This window comes from Cherax quadricarinatus, chromosome 67 (genome assembly GCF_038502225.1).
Source record: "Cherax quadricarinatus isolate ZL_2023a chromosome 67, ASM3850222v1, whole genome shotgun sequence".
NCBI lineage: Eukaryota > Metazoa > Arthropoda > Malacostraca > Decapoda > Parastacidae > Cherax > Cherax quadricarinatus.
This window is the reverse complement of record NC_091358.1, coordinates 5,900,195-5,917,278: the sequence shown is the minus strand read 5'-3', so window position 1 is coordinate 5,917,278 and position 17,084 is coordinate 5,900,195. Positions and strand designations below refer to the sequence as shown.

Sequence of the window (17,084 nt, the reverse complement as noted above, 5' to 3'; positions counted from 1 at the left end):
CGGAGGATCTCACCTTCAAGGACCATAACATTGTATCAATCGCATCTGCTAGAAAAATGACAGGATGGATAATGAGAACCTTCAAAACTAGGGAGGCCAAGCCCATGATGACACTCTTCAGGTCACTTGTTCTATCTAGGCTGGAATATTGCTGCACTCTAACAGCACCTTTCAAGGCAGGTGAAATTGCCGACCTAGAAAATGTACAGAGAACTTTCACGGCGCGCATAACGGAGATAAAACACCTCAATTACTGGGAGCGCTTGAGGTTTCTAAACCTGTATTCCCTGGAACGCAGGAGGGAGAGATACATGATTATATACACCTGGAAAATCCTAGAGGGACTAGTACCGAACTTGCACACGAAAATCACTCACTACGAAAGCAAAAGACTTGGCAGACGATGCACCATCCCCCCAATGAAAAGCAGGGGTGTCACTAGCACGTTAAGAGACCATACAATAAGTGTCAGGGGCCCGAGACTGTTCAACTGCCTCCCAGCACACATAAGGGGGATTACCAACAGACCCCTGGCAGTCTTCAAGCTGGCACTGGACAAGCACCTAAAGTCAGTTCCTGATCAGCCGGGCTGTGGCTCGTACGTTGGTTTGCGTGCAGCCAGCAGCAACAGCCTGGTTGATCAAGCGCTGATCCACCAGGAGGCCTGGTCACAGACCGGGCCGCGGGGGCGTTGACCCCCGAAACTCTCTCCAGGTAAACTCCAGGTAAACACAATTCTTGATGCATAACCTTCAAAGTATCATTTGACTTATTTGACTGAATACATTTTTTTCCATTTTCTCCCCTTTTTTTGTCATTGTGCACCTTACATTCAGCAGTACACTTATCTTTACTTTTCTTTGTATTTCCTAATAGTTCGTAATCCTTGAATTTTTCATTTTCAGTTTAGGAGGCAAAGTGTGATATTGGACCATGAAGGTGATGATGCCCTTAACCATTAACAGATGTCACCCATCTTATCATTACTCTTGAATTACACAATATTTTTATGATAGGCATGAACTCGGATAAAATTTATTATTGGGTATGACTGTAGTTAACTAATTCACTTGTTTTGTGTGAAGCAGCATGAAATTAAAAGATTTATGAACACCAGAATGTTACTGTTAATATGTACTGCTGTGTTAAAAGGTTATTTAGACATTAAAAGGGATATTTTAAATTTTCAGTTACAACAGCAGTGGTCAAGCATTACAGTAGTTTGGTCAATGTATATTTGTTAAGGTGGAATTTTCTGGTTTATGCTAATCTCAAGGAAGAGAAACCTCTTTGGTAATGGAAGCATTATTCATCACCTCTGTATATTTGAGCAGTGTTTTGAAATACTTTTTTTTCCCCTTACAGAAAATTACATTCTCCAGCAAGTAAAAAGTGCCTTACCTTTGCTGATGTTCCCTTTCATTTACCTGAGCACAGTGGAAAAGATGATCAAATGCAGAGTCAAGGGATGAAGCAGGGAAATTTTGTGTCAGACTCTGCCAATTGTAAATTGCTTACCGTACATTCAGGACGTAAATCAAGATCACTCTCAAGCTCTAAGTCCAGTGTATACAATGCTGACAGAAGCAGAAAAACATGTCATTCACAAAGTTCAGCAAGTAAGAAAGAAGAACCACTTCCTAAACAACTTCAGCATTCCCCAACTCTCAGAAACACAAATGAGGAGCTTAACAAAGACTCCTATTACTTGACTGCCTGTAGTGAATATGCTGATAGTAATACACATAACTTAAACTTTAAAGAAGGAGAAAATAGGTCCTTAAAAAGGAGCCATAGTGATTTGGGGTTAAATACTATTAATTGTATTAAAACTAAAATCTTCCATGTCAGCAATGATCATCAACATAGCAATATTGCTGCCAACTTCCCTACTTCAGAAGTATATGATAACTTCAACCAACCTTCCAAGGATGAGGGAGTAGAGTCTACCACATCAGGAAACTCACAGTCTACTTACATCACATCTAACATCTTGTATAAAAGAGCTGGAAATTTCAGTACTGAGCAACAAGGTTTCTTTAACTTCCTTAGTGAGAATGGTGAAAAACAAAGTTTGCCTTTTTTATGTGGTACGGAAATATGTACACCACCAAGATACCCAAGAAAATCACTTCCATTTAGTAGCCCATCAGATTTCTTAACTAAATTTGCTCCTGCAGACACATACAAGTTGTCAGGTACTAGTTCAGCAGAGAATCCCCTATCACAAGAAGATTGTAAAATTCCAGATCATTTGCAGGGATCGGCTAAGAGTGGTATAGAAACCAATTTGTCAGACTTGTCCCTCCTGCCTTCAAAGATAGGTATTAGTACTGGTGTAGATGAGGATCCCGTATGTAATGAAGACTTCAAGGAACTCTGTGAATATAAGTTCCAAGAAAAATCATATCTCGGCTATTACACAAACATACCCGTGCAGAGACCACCGAATGTCATCCAACAGTTGCACACACTGGCACTAAAAACAGATACACCAAAGCAACCACCAGCTAGTGTGCAATCTGCTCTTCCTCTACAATTAGAAACCGCTAGTATTAAGTCACACATGCTTGACAAACAGCCCAATGTAATCAGTATTCAATATAACAGAGAGGGTAATAGTTTTCGTTGTGGTCAGCAAATATCAGTAAATCGGCAGCTTCCGTTAAATGACCTCTCACAAGATTTGCAACCTGGCACTACAAATCCACTCGTTGAAATCCCCATCAGATCATACTTAAGATCCCCAAATCCATTAGTCTCGCAGAATTTAGAACTCGGTACATCAGAAGTTGGAACTCCTAAACCGGCACTGAAAGTAAATGTAGCATTTTCACCAACTGAAACATTGGAATGTTTTGAAACTGAATCATTCATCACTCCAGTAGGAAGGCACTATATATTACCTGTAGAAGCTCCTAGGAAAACTTTGCATCCAACGACCAGACAACATCCGCCTCGATGCAGACGCAGCCTTGCCAGGTAATGTTTATCCTTGATACTGTAATTAGCATCACATTTTCTTTGGGTTAAGAATTGAAGATATCTTTAGAAGACCATAAATACATATCAGTATGTGCAGTCAAACATTCCTTATTCATTTATAGTAAACTGTTATTATTTTTATATTCATGGGTGGAGATCTAAATCCATAAGGATTATACAGCACCTGAGGAAATGGTGGTTAATCAGATTTAATCCAAGGGATGGAGGGCAGGACCAATTCCTTGGATCAAAAGTTTCTCACCTTTCATTGAGGGACTAAGAACCCTTTTATGTTATGAATATGCTCATGGATAAATGGTAAACCCGTAAGGGTTGTATTGCACCACACTGTAGAAGTAATAAGAATGGCAGAAAGCGATGGTGGTGCTGAGGAAGGTACATTAGCAAAAACAAAGAAGGGGGTCACAGGTAATGTAGCAAAGCAGAGAAAGAGTTTGCATTAAATGGGACTATCAGAGAAGACTATTTCATAAGGGGCAGTGGCTTTAGCACTAGCAATGGCAGGGTTACCAACAGCCAAGGACCCCAGTGAATATAAGTCACTTCGACTTTTTTGTATTATACATGTACTAGGTAATCTACACACATGCTGCTATGTATGATAACTTACGTAACTGTATTTATGTGTACCTGTACCTGAATAAACTTATTTTACAGCAGCTGTGAAGGCATCACAATATAATTGCGCCACAGTAGATTTTGACAAATGAGGAATTTTATCCACTGTTTAAGGTGATAAGAAAGGAATAATATAATCAAATTAAGCGTTAAATCCGAGAGGGTCATGTAGCGCTGGATAAGAAAAATGAGGATTGGGGGTATTCAGGTTTGATCCAAGAAAGGAAGTTCTAATTCCTCAGAACAAAATGCCTTTCACCTCGGAAAGAAACCTTGAAGGGTTACCCCTAAAACTGAATTTAATTTTTGACTTTCTTAACTGCATGTGGCATCCACAAGGTTATGTCTTCATTTTCATATGTAGTGTTTTATATGGAGACAAGAAACCAAACTTTATTAAAAAATATAAACAAGTTATTTAATTTTGCCAGATGTGTGGTCTACTTTTCTCATTATTGTGACGTCTGAATGTGAAATACGGTTGATAAAATTGTAAATGTTGTTACAAATTTGATCTAACTTGCAGTATGCTGAAGAGTATGTATCCAACTTGCAGTATACTGAGAGACGTTTTCATTAACAATAGCATTCTTTGTAGGCTGTTTGATGAGAAAGATGCATGCGTTACCCCAGTAGCTGATACTCCACCAGATACTCCCAATAGGTAAGGATTTTCCTGATCAGCATTATTATTATAATCATGGAAAACTCTTAATTTTGTGAGTTCATACACCACCTGGGGAAAGGGAGGTACTCGTGATTCCAGGAAGGAAAGGGCAGCGCCAGTTCCTTGGATCAAGAGACCTCCCTACGATTTCCTTAGCCTTTAATCGTTTAATAAATTTTCAAATTACAGTATTTCAAATACTACTACTGTACTTTTTTCAGTACCAAATATAGCTAATAAATCATGCACTTTTTGTTGATTCCCCTTTTATGAAGTATAGCACTGTACGTAAATAAACAATTGTGCAATTTTAAGTAATCTTAGAATTTTGCTATTCAAAAGTATACAGTATTCATAAATGTACTGCATACAGTATTCATAAATAAGTACTGTATACAGTATTCATAAATAAGTACTGTATACTCTAATTTTATTTAATGACAGTGGGAGACGGCCGACTTGTTGAAAAAAAATTATTTATAGGATTGTGATGAAATCTAAATACACATTTCAAAGCTACAACAAATATACCACTGAGATAAACTCCCAGACACTTGGTACTTAACAAAGCACGTTAAAAAGAGAAAGGATGAAGACATATGAGGTTACCGGAATTGCAGTACTCTAAGCTTCATACAGTAATGGAAATTCTTCAGTCACATGTGAACTGAATCCCCAGACACATCCTTAGTGACAACAGGCTTACCGCCTAAAACACCAAGCTACCTTAGCTAACATTTAATTCAAATATCCTAACCTAGCCTAACTCCCAAACTCTATTATTATTATAATCAAAACTAAGCACTAAACCACAGGGGGCATACAGCTCCCAAACTCTAACCTAGCTGAAACATACCTGGAGGGCAGCACAACCTTACTTGATCTTACAAGTCCATTGTTGGAATTGAGAGCGAGCAAACCATACCCCGGCCGGGATTGAACCCGCAGTCATAGAGTCTCAAAACTCCAGCCCGTCGCGTTAGCCACTAGACCAGCTAGCCACAATAAGATTCGTTGGACGAATCTTATTGTGGCTAGCTGGTCTAGTGGCTAACGCGACGGGCTGGAGTTTTGAGATTCTATGCCAGATGACTGTGAAACAAAAACCTGTAATTGTTTTGCATGATGGTAGGATTGCTGGTTTCTTTTTCTGTCTCATAAACACGCTAAGATAACAGGGATATCTTGCTACTCCTACTTACACTTTGGTCACACTTCACAGACACGCACATGCATATATATATATACATACATCTAGGTTTTTCTCCTTTTTCTAAATAGCTCTTGTTCTTTTTTATTTCTTCTATTGTCCATGGGGAAGTGGAAAAGAATCTTTCCTCCGTAAGCCATGCGTGTCGTATGAGGCGACTAAAATGCCGGGAGCAATGGGCTAGTAACCCCTTCTCCTGTATACAATTACTAAAAAAGAGAAGAAGAAAAACTTTATAAAACTGGGTTGCTTAAATGTGCGTGGATGTAGTGCGGATGACAAAAAACAGATGATTGCTGATGTTATGAATGAAAAGAAGTTGGATGTCCTGGCCCTAAGCGAAACAAAGCTGAAGGGGGTAGGAGAGTTTCAGTGGGGGGAAATAAATGGGATTAAATCTGGAGTATCTGAGAGAGTTAGAGCAAAGGAAGGGGTAGCAGTAATGTTAAATGATCAGTTATGGAAGGAGAAAAGAGAATATGAATGTGTAAATTCAAGAATTATGTGGATTAAAGTAAAGGTTGGATGCGAGAAGTGGGTCATAATAAGCGTGTATGCACCTGGAGAAGAGAGGAATGCAGAGGAGAGAGAGAGATTTTGGGAGATGTTAAGTGAATGTATAGGAGCCTTTGAACCAAGTGAGAGAGTAATTGTGGTAGGGGACTTGAATGCTAAAGTAGGAGAAACTTTTAGAAAGGGTGTGGTAGGTAAGTTTGGGGTGCCAGGTGTAAATGATAATGGGAGCCCTTTGATTGAACTTTGTATAGAAAGGGGTTTAGTTATAGGTAATACATATTTTAAGAAAAAGAGGATAAATAAGTATACACGATATGATGTAGGGCGAAATGACAGTAGTTTGTTGGATTATGTATTGGTAGATAAAAGACTGTTGAGTAGACTTCAGGATGTACATGTTTATAGAGGGGCCACAGATATATCAGATCACTTTCTAGTTGTAGCTACACTGAGAGTAAAAGGTAGATGGGATACAAGGAGAATAGAAGCATCAGGGAAGAGAGAGGTGAAGGTTTATAAACTAAAAGAGGAGGCAGTTAGGGTAAGATATAAACAGCTATTGGAGGATAGATGGGCTAATGAGAGCATAGGCAATGGGGTCGAAGAGGTATGGGGTAGTTTTAAAAATGTAGTGTTAGAGTGTTCAGCAGAAGTTTGTGGTTACAGGAAAGTGGGTGCAGGAGGGAAGAGGAGCGATTGGTGGAATGATGATGTAAAGAGAGTAGTAAGGGAGAAAAAGTTAGCATATGAGAAGTTTTTACAAAGTAGAAGTGATGCAAGGAGGGAAGAGTATATGGAGAAAAAGAGAGAAGTTAAGAGAGTGGTGAAGCAATGTAAAAAGAGAGCAAATGAGAGAGTGGGTGAGATGTTATCAACAAATTTTGTTGAAAATAAGAAAAAGTTTTGGAGTGAGATTAACAAGTTAAGAAAGCCTAGAGAACAAATGGATTTGTCAGTTAAAAATAGGAGAGGAGAATTATTAAATGGAGAGTTAGAGGTATTGGGAAGATTTAAGGAATATTTTGAGGAATTGTTAAATGTTGATGAAGATAGGGAAGCTGTGATTTCGTGTATAGGGCAAGGAGGAATAACATCTTGTAGGAGTGAGGAAGAGCCAGTTGTGAGTGTGGGGGAAGTTCGTGAGGCAGTAGGTAAAATGAAAGGGGGTAAGGCAGCCGGGATTGATGGGATAAAGATAGAAATGTTAAAAGCAGGTGGGGATATAGTTTTGGAGTGGTTGGTGCAATTATTTAATAAATGTATGGAAGAGGGTAAGGTACCTAGGGATTGGCAGAGAGCATGCATAGTTCCTTTGTATAAAGGCAAAGGGGATAAAAGAGAGTGCAAAAATTATAGGGGGATAAGTCTGTTGAGTGTACCTGGTAAAGTGTATGGTAGAGTTATAATTGAAAGAATTAAGAGTAAGACGGAGAACAGGATAGCAGATGAACAAGGAGGCTTTATGAAAGGTAGGGGGTGTGTGGACCAGGTGTTTACAGTGAAACATATAAGTGAACAGTATTTAGATAAGGCTAAAGAGGTCTTTGTGGCATTTATGGATTTGGAAAAGGCGTATGACAGGGTGGATAGGGGGGCAATGTGGCAGATGTTGCAAGTGTATGGTGTAGGAGGTAGGTTACTGAAAGCAGTGAAGAGTTTTTACGAGGATAGTGAGGCTCAAGTTAGAGTATGTAGGAAAGAGGGAAATTTTTTCCCAGTAAAAGTAGGCCTTAGACAAGGATGTGTGATGTCACCGTGGTTGTTTAATATATTTATAGATGGGGTTGTAAGAGAAGTAAATGCGAGGGTCTTGGCAAGAGGCGTGGAGTTAAAAGATAAAGAATCACACACAAAGTGGGAGTTGTCACAGCTGCTCTTTGCTGATGACACTGTGCTCTTGGGAGATTCTGAAGAGAAGTTGCAGAGATTGGTGGATGAATTTGGTAGGGTGTGCAAAAGAAGAAAATTAAAGGTGAATACAGGAAAGAGTAAGGTTATGAGGATAACAAAAAGATTAGGTGATGAAAGATTGAATATCAGATTGGAGGGAGAGAGTATGGAGGAGGTGAACGTATTCAGATATTTGGGAGTGGACGTGTCAGCGGATGGGTCTATGAAAGATGAGGTGAATCATAGAATTGATGAGGGAAAAAGAGTGAGTGGTGCACTTAGGAGTCTGTGGAGACAAAGAACTTTGTCCTTGGAGGCAAAGAGGGGAATGTATGAGAGTATAGTTTTACCAACGCTCTTATATGGGTGTGAAGCGTGGGTGATGAATGTTGCAGCGAGGAGAAGGCTGGAGGCAGTGGAGATGTCATGTCTGAGGGCAATGTGTGGTGTGAATATAATGCAGAGAATTCGTAGTTTGGAAGTTAGGAGGAGGTGCGGGATTACCAAAACTGTTGTCCAGAGGGCTGAGGAAGGGTTATTGAGGTGGTTCGGACATGTAGAGAGAATGGAGCGAAACAGAATGACTTCAAGAGTGTATCAGTCTGTAGTGGAAGGAAGGCGGGGTAGGGGTCGGCCTAGGAAGGGTTGGAGGGAGGGGGTAAAGGAGGTTTTGTGTGCGAGGGGCTTGGACTTCCAGCAGGCATGCGTGAGCGTGTTTGATAGGAGTGAATGGAGACAAATGGTTTTTAATACTTGACGTGCTGTTGGAGTGTGAGCAAAGTAACATTTATGAAGGGATTCAGGGAAACCGGCAGGCCGGACTTGAGTCCTGGAGATGGGAAGTACAGTGCCTGCACTCTGAAGGAGGGGTGTTAATGTTGCAGTTTAAAAACTGTAGTGTAAAGCACCCTTCTGGCAAGACAGTGATGGAGTGAATGATGGTGAAAGTTTTTCTTTTTCGGGCCACCCTGCCTTGGTGGGAATCGGCCGGTGTGATAATAAAAAAAAAAAATTAATCCGTTCCTGACACCCAGAAGTATTAAAACCAAAAAAATTTTAACATGAAATATACATGTAGTACATAAACAATACAATGGGAAATGATGAATGAAACACTAACAGCATAACACTTACCTTTATTGGAGATTCTTCTTAGTGTATGGGAGACTGGAGGAGGAGAGAGAGTGGATTGTTTATAGTTTGGAAGGGGAATCCCCTTCCATCAACACCTCAGGTACCATTTGCTTTTCTGGGGTTGCTTCTCTTCTCTGTTTCTTAATGCCACTAGGACCACCTTGAGAGTCACTTGAGTCCTGTCTCACAAAATAACTGTGGAGAGAGCTCTGTTTCTGACGTCTCTTTAACACTTCCCTAAAATGGCCCAAGACTTTGTCACTGTACATGTTGCCAACCTGGCTTGCAACAACCTTGTTAGGGTGATGTTTCTCCATAAAGCTTTCCATCTTACCCCACAGTAAAAATCTCTTTAATTTCTGAAGAAGGCACCTTCTTCCATCTCTCTTCCTCCTCTGCAGCAAGATTCTGAGCTGCGATGTGTTGCTCTTCCTGCTGAAGCTCTTGCAGCTCCTCAGTGGTGAGCTCTTCATTGTGGTCTTCCACCAATTCTTCCACATCCTCCAAACTCACATCCAACCCCATGGAACTCTCCAGTGCCACAATTGATTTTACAACAGACATAGGCTCATTAGGGTCAGTCCCGAATCCTTCAAAATCCCTCTTGTTGACACAATCTGGCCACAATTTTCTCCAGGCAGAGTTCAAAGTCCTGGTAGTCACTCCCTCCCAAGCCATACCTATAAGGGTTATGCAGTGGAGGATGCTGAAGTGTTCTCTCCAAAATTCCCTTAGGGTCAAGTGAGTGTCTGTGGTCACAGTCAAGCACCTGTGAAACATTGCTTTTGTGTAGAGTTTTTTAAAGTTTGCAATAACCTGCTGGTCCATGGGTTGGAGGAGAGGAATGGTATTCGGGGGCAAGAACTTTACTGTGATGAACCCAAACTCCTCGAAAATTAGGTCATCCAAGTTTGGAGGATGAGCAGGTGCATTGTCCATTACTAGCAGGCACTTGAGATCCAATTTCTTTTCCAGGAGATACTCCTTCACACTAGGGCCAAACACTTCATTGAACCACTCGACGAAAATTTCCCTCGTGACCCATGCCTTACTATTAGATTTCCAAAACACACACAATTTACTCTTCATAACATTGTTTTTCCTGAACACTGGGATTTTCAGAATGGTACACTAGTAATGGCTTCACTTTGAAATCCCCACTAGCATTAGCACAGAACATTAGCGTCAGCCTGTCTTTCATAGGCTTGTGTCCTGACATTGCCTTTTCCTCTTGTGTAATGAAGGTCCTCTTTGGCATTTTCTTCCAAAAGAGGCCTGTTTCGACACAATTGAACACTTGCTCAGGTTTCAGTCCTTCAGCCTCTATGTACCCCTGGAATTCATGCACATATTTTTCAGCCGCCTTGTGGTCCGAACTGGCAGCCTCACCATGCCTTACCACACTGTGTATGCCAGTACAGTTCTTAAATCTCTCAAACCAGCCTTTGCTGGCCTTAAATTCACTCACTTCACCACTATTTGCAGGCAATTTCTTTACCAAATCTTCATGCAACTGCCTAGCCTTTTCACAAATAATCGAAGTCATAAGAGTATCTCCTGCTAATTGTTTCTCATTTGTCCACACCAATAATAACTTCTCAACCTCTTCCAGTACTGGTGATCTCATTTTTGTCAGCATAGTTATTTCCTTTGCAACAACAGCATCCTTTATTTCCTTTTTCTTGGCCACTACGGAACATAAGGTTGTGTAGGGTTTCTTATACATCCTGGACAGTTCAACCACACTTGTACCACTTTCATATTGTTCAGTGATGGTTTTCTTAAAATCAGTCATATTTCTCACCTTCTTTACCACAGGCTTGGCACTAGGAGCTTTCTTTGGAGCCATGGTAGCTTATTTAGTACTTGCAAGCACTAAAATAAATGGAATACAGTGGACCCCCGGTTAACGATATTTTTTCACTCCAGAAGTATGTTCAGGTACCAGTACTGACCGAATTTGTTCCCATAAGAAATATTGTGAAGTAGATTAGTCCATTTCAGACCCCCAAACATACACGTACAAACGCACTTACATAAATACACTTACATAATTGGTCGCATTCGGAGGTAATCGTTATGCGGGGGTCCACTGTATTATGAAATATTTCGCTGGAGCACGTGAGGGGACCTTCGCTCACTGGTAAACAATGCCAGACTGGCTGCCGCCCCGGCTCATGCCGTGGGTACGCGTCCCAGACGAACTACGACTCACGAGTCAACCTATGAAAAGCGAGTCCATGTTCATACGAAAATACCCCTATGATTGGCGAATTTTACGATTGCCGGGAACTACGAAAAGCGGGGGACCACTGTATATTATTATTACATTCACGAGGGAGCGCCTGGGGGAATGGGAGTCATTCAGGTTCAACCCAAGGAAAGGAAGCACATGTCTAGTGCATTAGATTATGACCCCTTCACTGACATCAAGGAACCTTCCTTGAGGAATTCCTTATAAATATTTATTGCATCCTCTACAAGGGATCCTATACACATCATCACTGATTTTTGGACATTCATTGGCTACATTGGGAGTGTTAGGATATGATTCCTCTTAATAACTGTACATAATTTACACTTTCTTTCAACACACCGGCCGTATCCCACCGAGGCAGGGTTTACCTGGAGTTTACCTGGAGAGAGTTCCGGGGGTCAACGCCCCCGCGGCCCGGTCTGTGACCAGGCCTCCTGGTGGATCAGAGCCTGATCAACCAGGCTGTTGCTGCTGGCTGCACGCAAACCAACGTACGAGCCACAGCCCGGCCCAAAAGGAAAAACGAAAGTTTTACATTTAGTAATATATACAGAAGGGGTTACTTAGCGCCTTGCTCCCGGCATTTTAGTCGCCTCTTACAACATGCATGGATTACGGAGGAAGAATTCTGTTCCACTTCTCCATGGAGATAAGAGGAAATAAACAATAATTTACACACATATATCAAAATAAAATAAATAAATAAAACTTAATTTGATTAGGTTGCAGCTAAAATGATATTCATTGAGGCCTCCATACTTCTCGTTGTTACAGCATATTTAATTATTAATGTTACAGTGGGACTAGTACTTAGCAATGAGACAGTTATGAGGTCATATATTTTGTCTACCGAAGGCACGTCAAGAATGTTTTTTTGCAAGTCACTAAAAGTTGGTAAGCATTTAAGTGTGAACACTGGATATAAATTCTGAAAGAACCCAAATTTGTTGCAGATGAGTATAGTGATACAACTGCTTGCAAATTGTCAAAGGGTTTCCAAGGATTGTCCTAATGAAAATAATGACTCTATTACTTAGTGGTTAATAGTAATGGAGGTATTGAACCTGTTGAAAAGACTCAAAAAGAAACTTTTCTAAAGATTACAGGATACTAATAAACTTACCACAAGACACACAGCAGCAGTGGATGTAAATCAAACTTTTACTTTATGCTATCGTCTGATTCTGTTTATCAGTGAATTACAGTAACTGAGATATATGTAGTCTAGTATAAACTAGGTATCAGAAGTAATAGAAGATCTGAAAAATTTAATGAGCCTGGTGACTCTTAGCTCAGTGGTACTGTCAACTGTAAAATGCAGCTGTAAAGACCCAAACTGAATCCAGAGTTGAGACAGAATGTAGGGGCAAGTCTCCTTGCACTTGTCCCTGTTTGCCTAGTACTAAATAGATACCTAGGCATTAGTCTAGTCAGGTGTTGTGGGTTATATCCTGGGTTAACTCTGGGGTTAATAACCTGACTGAAGTTTTCCAACGCTGTTATACAGTTGTACATTAAAATGATAAAAAATTGTGAAAAAATCTGAAAACAAAAATTAATTCCACCAACAAAAAAAATCATAAACCTAAATCATGTTAGGAAGCATATTTTCAAGGTTTCTCTTTTTTTTTTTTTCAGGAGTGTTGAAGATCCACTGCCTGAGATGGAGAGTGATGGTGAAATGTAATGTGTTGTTGCACAACTTAACACACTGAAAACCTGGTTGACGGGCAGTTATTAGCCATCAAGTATATAGTAAAGAGAAGCTGAACAATGAGCAAATTATCACTCTGCATACTGTGTTACTTTGCCATCCTGACACCTATTCTTCCAGCTGTTGCTACAATATCGAAGATCACTACACTCAGGAAAATACTGTAGATCATCGATTATCCGGTGATTGCTTATCTAGTGTTTAACATTATCACGGTCATTTCCACTGAGAGCACCTGAACTAATAATGAGGAAGAGGAAGGAGCATACCATACGGACCATAAAAATAACATATGTCGTTTCTGAAAATCTAATGCACTCTCCCGGACAGCACCAGATAATCGATGATTTACTATAGTACTAATATCATAGGCATCGTTAAATTTGTGATGTTTTATAATTAGAGTAATTTTATATTAGTTTCTAAAGTATATGCAAGTTTTGTCATAAGCAATGCATATACAGTATCTAAACTGACAGATCACTTCATTTACAAGAAGAATTTTTAAATAAAATCAGATATATTAGTACCCTTAATAACATTCTTTTGGAACATGTTCTACAAAATTTTAAATTATATGCTAGATTATACTAGTCTGTTGCACATCTCATATTTGAAAAATATGGTTATGTACGTATGTAGGGGTCATCCCAGGAATGGTTGGAGGGGACAAAAGATTGAGTTATATGGGTTTGAGCAACCAGCAAGTTTGTGTGTGTTATACATAGGGGTGAATGGAAACAAGTGGTTTTTTAATGGACATGCAGTTGGAGTGTAAGCAGTGTAACTTTTATGAAGGGATTAAGAGAAACTGGTTAGCTGGAATCGAGTCCTGGAGGTGTCAGCGCCTGCACTGAAGGAGGGATGGGGGATATTCCAATCAGAGGGGTAATCTGTGATGTCAGCATACTTCTGGAGAGATAACAGTTGAGTATATATTGACAAATGTCTGTGAAAAGGTGTGGTCTTAGAAGGTAAGTTTGAAGTGTCATATTAGTTATTTGCCAGTGACCCATTGTCATTGGGATATTCAGAAGAGAAACCAGTAGGTGTTTGGAAAGATGTGCAAAAGGATATTGAAAGTGTACACATAAAATGAGCAAGATGATCAGGTCAAGTACCAACATAGGTTATGAGAGAAGTCAGACAGGAAAGTGGTTTGGAGGAAGTGAACGTATTTACATACACATAAGGGTGTATATGTTGGCAGATGGGCCATTAAAGTGAAACACAATAGACAAGGGACAAACGGTACCAAGAATGCTGAGGTGTCTGTGGAAAGAAATTTTTTTAATGAATGGAAGAAAAATAATGCGTTTGAATTTAATGGCACCAATAGTTTTGTTTGTGTGCGAGGCATGGTCTAAATATTTACACGAGTTAGTTTGCTAGAACCAGTGAACACTGATTTAGGTCAATATCTTCTTTCAACAAACCGACCTTATCCCACTGAGGCAGGGTGGCCCAAAAACAAAAATGAAAGTTTCTCTCTTTAAATTTAGTAATATACAGGAAAAGGGTTACTAGCCCCTTTCTCCCAGCATTTTAGTCGCCTCTTACGACACGCATGGCTTACAGGCTAAGAATTCTGTTTCACTTACCCATGGAGATAAAAGGAATTAAACAAGAACAAGACCTAGTAAGAAATAGTAATCAAATAATAGTACTAAAAGACCTAGTAAGAAAATAAAAGAAAACCCAAAGGGGTGTGTATATATAGATCAATATATGTTATAAATATTAGAGAAGTTGATGGTGTAGTGATATGAAAGGCATAATTCAGACAGAGGACGAGGGTTTCTAAAAGATGGTTTGGTCATTTAGAAAGAAGCAAAATAGAATGGTCAGGGTGCAAAAAATCCAGGTTAGATGCACGATATAGACAACTTTCAAGGAAAAGTTGGAGGTAGGGTGCTGAATGTTAAATTGGGCGAGTGAAGGATAGTGGTTTTAGGGATTTGACAGTGTGAGCATGGAGCTATCCATGAAGGTATTCAGGGAAGACATTACCATGCTGATACCCAAACAATACTTTGTTTAAAAATAATAAGAACTGAATATTTATTTTTCCAGAATTAGAATTATTATATGACTTATATATTGATGGCTTTTCATTCCAAATTCTTAATATAATTTATTTGACACAGTTACAAAATATATTGTGAATAAAATGACATGTTTGATGAAATTGGCTTTTTATATAGCCACTGCAATATTTATATGGAAATAGTACTGTCCTTTGCATATCTTTAAACTGTATTCTCAACATTTTATTTTGACAGACAGAGTACAGTAATTCAAGTATTGTAATAATTTATTTTGTACTGTTGTTGGTGTATAACTGTATATTATTAAAATTGTTTTAATTAGACAGCCTCATACTTTTATGTAGGTGCCACTATAGAGCTAGATAGGACAACTACAAATTTATGAGGTATTATACTGGTGATAAATAGAACAATTGCAAACTTATAGTGTCATGCTAGAGCTAGATAAGACAGCCACAGACTTATGTGGCTGTCATATTGAAACTAGATATGGCAACCACAAATATATACTGGAGTTAGATAGAAAGGGAATTAATCTGGATTATTTTTGTAGTTACATAATGATGGTAGAATGACAAAGAAGTACAACAGATAACAAATCAGTTACTGACAAAGCCTAGTAGAAGCCTGAAGGTTTTTGGGCCAATAATTTATGAAAGGCATTAGTGATGATACATTAAACCCATATGGGTCATACTGCATCTGCAAAATGTAAAGTAACAAGGAAATATAAACACATATGCAGTATAATGTGATCCTTTTTTGACTCCGTTTCACCCACACAGTGGGCTTTTTCAAGTCACAAACAGATCTGTTTGTGACTTGAAAAAGCCCACTGTGTGGGCAAAACGGAGTCAATAAAGGATCACATACTGCATGTGTGTTTATATTTCCATTGTGTCGGTATTTTATACCATTTATTTCCATCGTAAAGTAACAGGGTCAGAAACAATGGAACAAGGAAAAAAGTAAAGACTATTTCTATATTTATAATTGTTATTTATTGTACTGGACTTGCAAAAATTAAAAGGATGCAAGTACCATCAGGATTATGAAATTTTGATTAAATTTTTAGTTGAGAATTATTGACACTGACAGTTACTGAAAGGCTTCACTTTATGAAACAGTTTGGTTTGAACTATGAATTAATATTTTGCTAATTTTTTGTGTATTTCCTCTATTTAAATCCATTTGAGCTTTTATTTTGTGTATAATTTCAACTTTTCATAATTTTATTAAAGGATTAAAATTTACTTAGTTTTTCACTCCCAAAATTGGAGGTGGTGGCTGGAGGCAGAGATGTTGTGCAATGTGTGGTGTAAATATTGTGCAGAGAATTTGTAGTGTGGAAATTAGGTGGTGTGGAGTTACAAAAAGTATTAGCCAGAGGGCTGAAGAGGGGCAGTTAAGGTGGTTTGGTCATTTAGAGAATGGAATAAAGTAGAATGACTTGGAGAGCATATAAATCTGTAGGGGAAGGAAGGCGGGGTAGGAGTCATCCCCGAAAAGGTTGGAGGGAGGGGGGTAAAGGAGATTTTGTGGGCAAGGGGCTTGGACTTCCAGCAAAAGTGATCGAGCGTTATATAGGAGCGAATGGAGACAAATGGCTTTTGGGACTTGACGAGCTGTTTGAGTGTGAGCAGGGTAATATTTTGTGAAGGGATTCAGGAAAACCAGTTAGCCGGACTCGAGTTCTGGAAATGGGAAGTACAATGCCTGCACTTTAAAGGGTGTTGCACAAATGTTGCACATGGGTTTTTGTCGAGGTTTTTGATATTTCCTCAACCACTTGTGGCCACATTCACCTCAAAGCCACTAAACTTTGGGTCAACATCACTTTCCTCTTAAAAGGGGAGTGTTAAGATCCAGTCTATGCTGACCAGGCATCTCAGGCCAATCGTGTCAAATTTGGAGGCATGAAAAATAAAACCGTTTGGGGGCTAGCGGTATATATACGTTTGGACCGTTTAGGGGTTAATAACTTAGAAACATGATATATACTCTAGAATGAATAAAATATGGAA

General features: G+C 39.3%; 1 protein-coding gene across 1 annotated transcript in view; it reads left to right on the top strand.

The window, feature by feature from the left end:
• LOC128699692 (uncharacterized) overlaps positions 1 to 16,103 on the top strand; it is a 63,258-nt gene extending 47,155 nt beyond the window's left edge. Inside the window, exons 8-10 of the mRNA XM_053792440.2 lie at positions 1,366 to 2,982; positions 4,223 to 4,288; positions 12,937 to 16,103. Of these exons, the coding sequence (XP_053648415.2) occupies positions 1,366 to 2,982; positions 4,223 to 4,288; positions 12,937 to 12,985 (1,732 nt within the window). The 3' untranslated portion in view covers positions 12,986 to 16,103. The remainder of the gene's footprint in view (positions 1 to 1,365; positions 2,983 to 4,222; positions 4,289 to 12,936) is intronic.
• Positions 16,104 to 17,084: the final 981 nt, after the last annotated feature.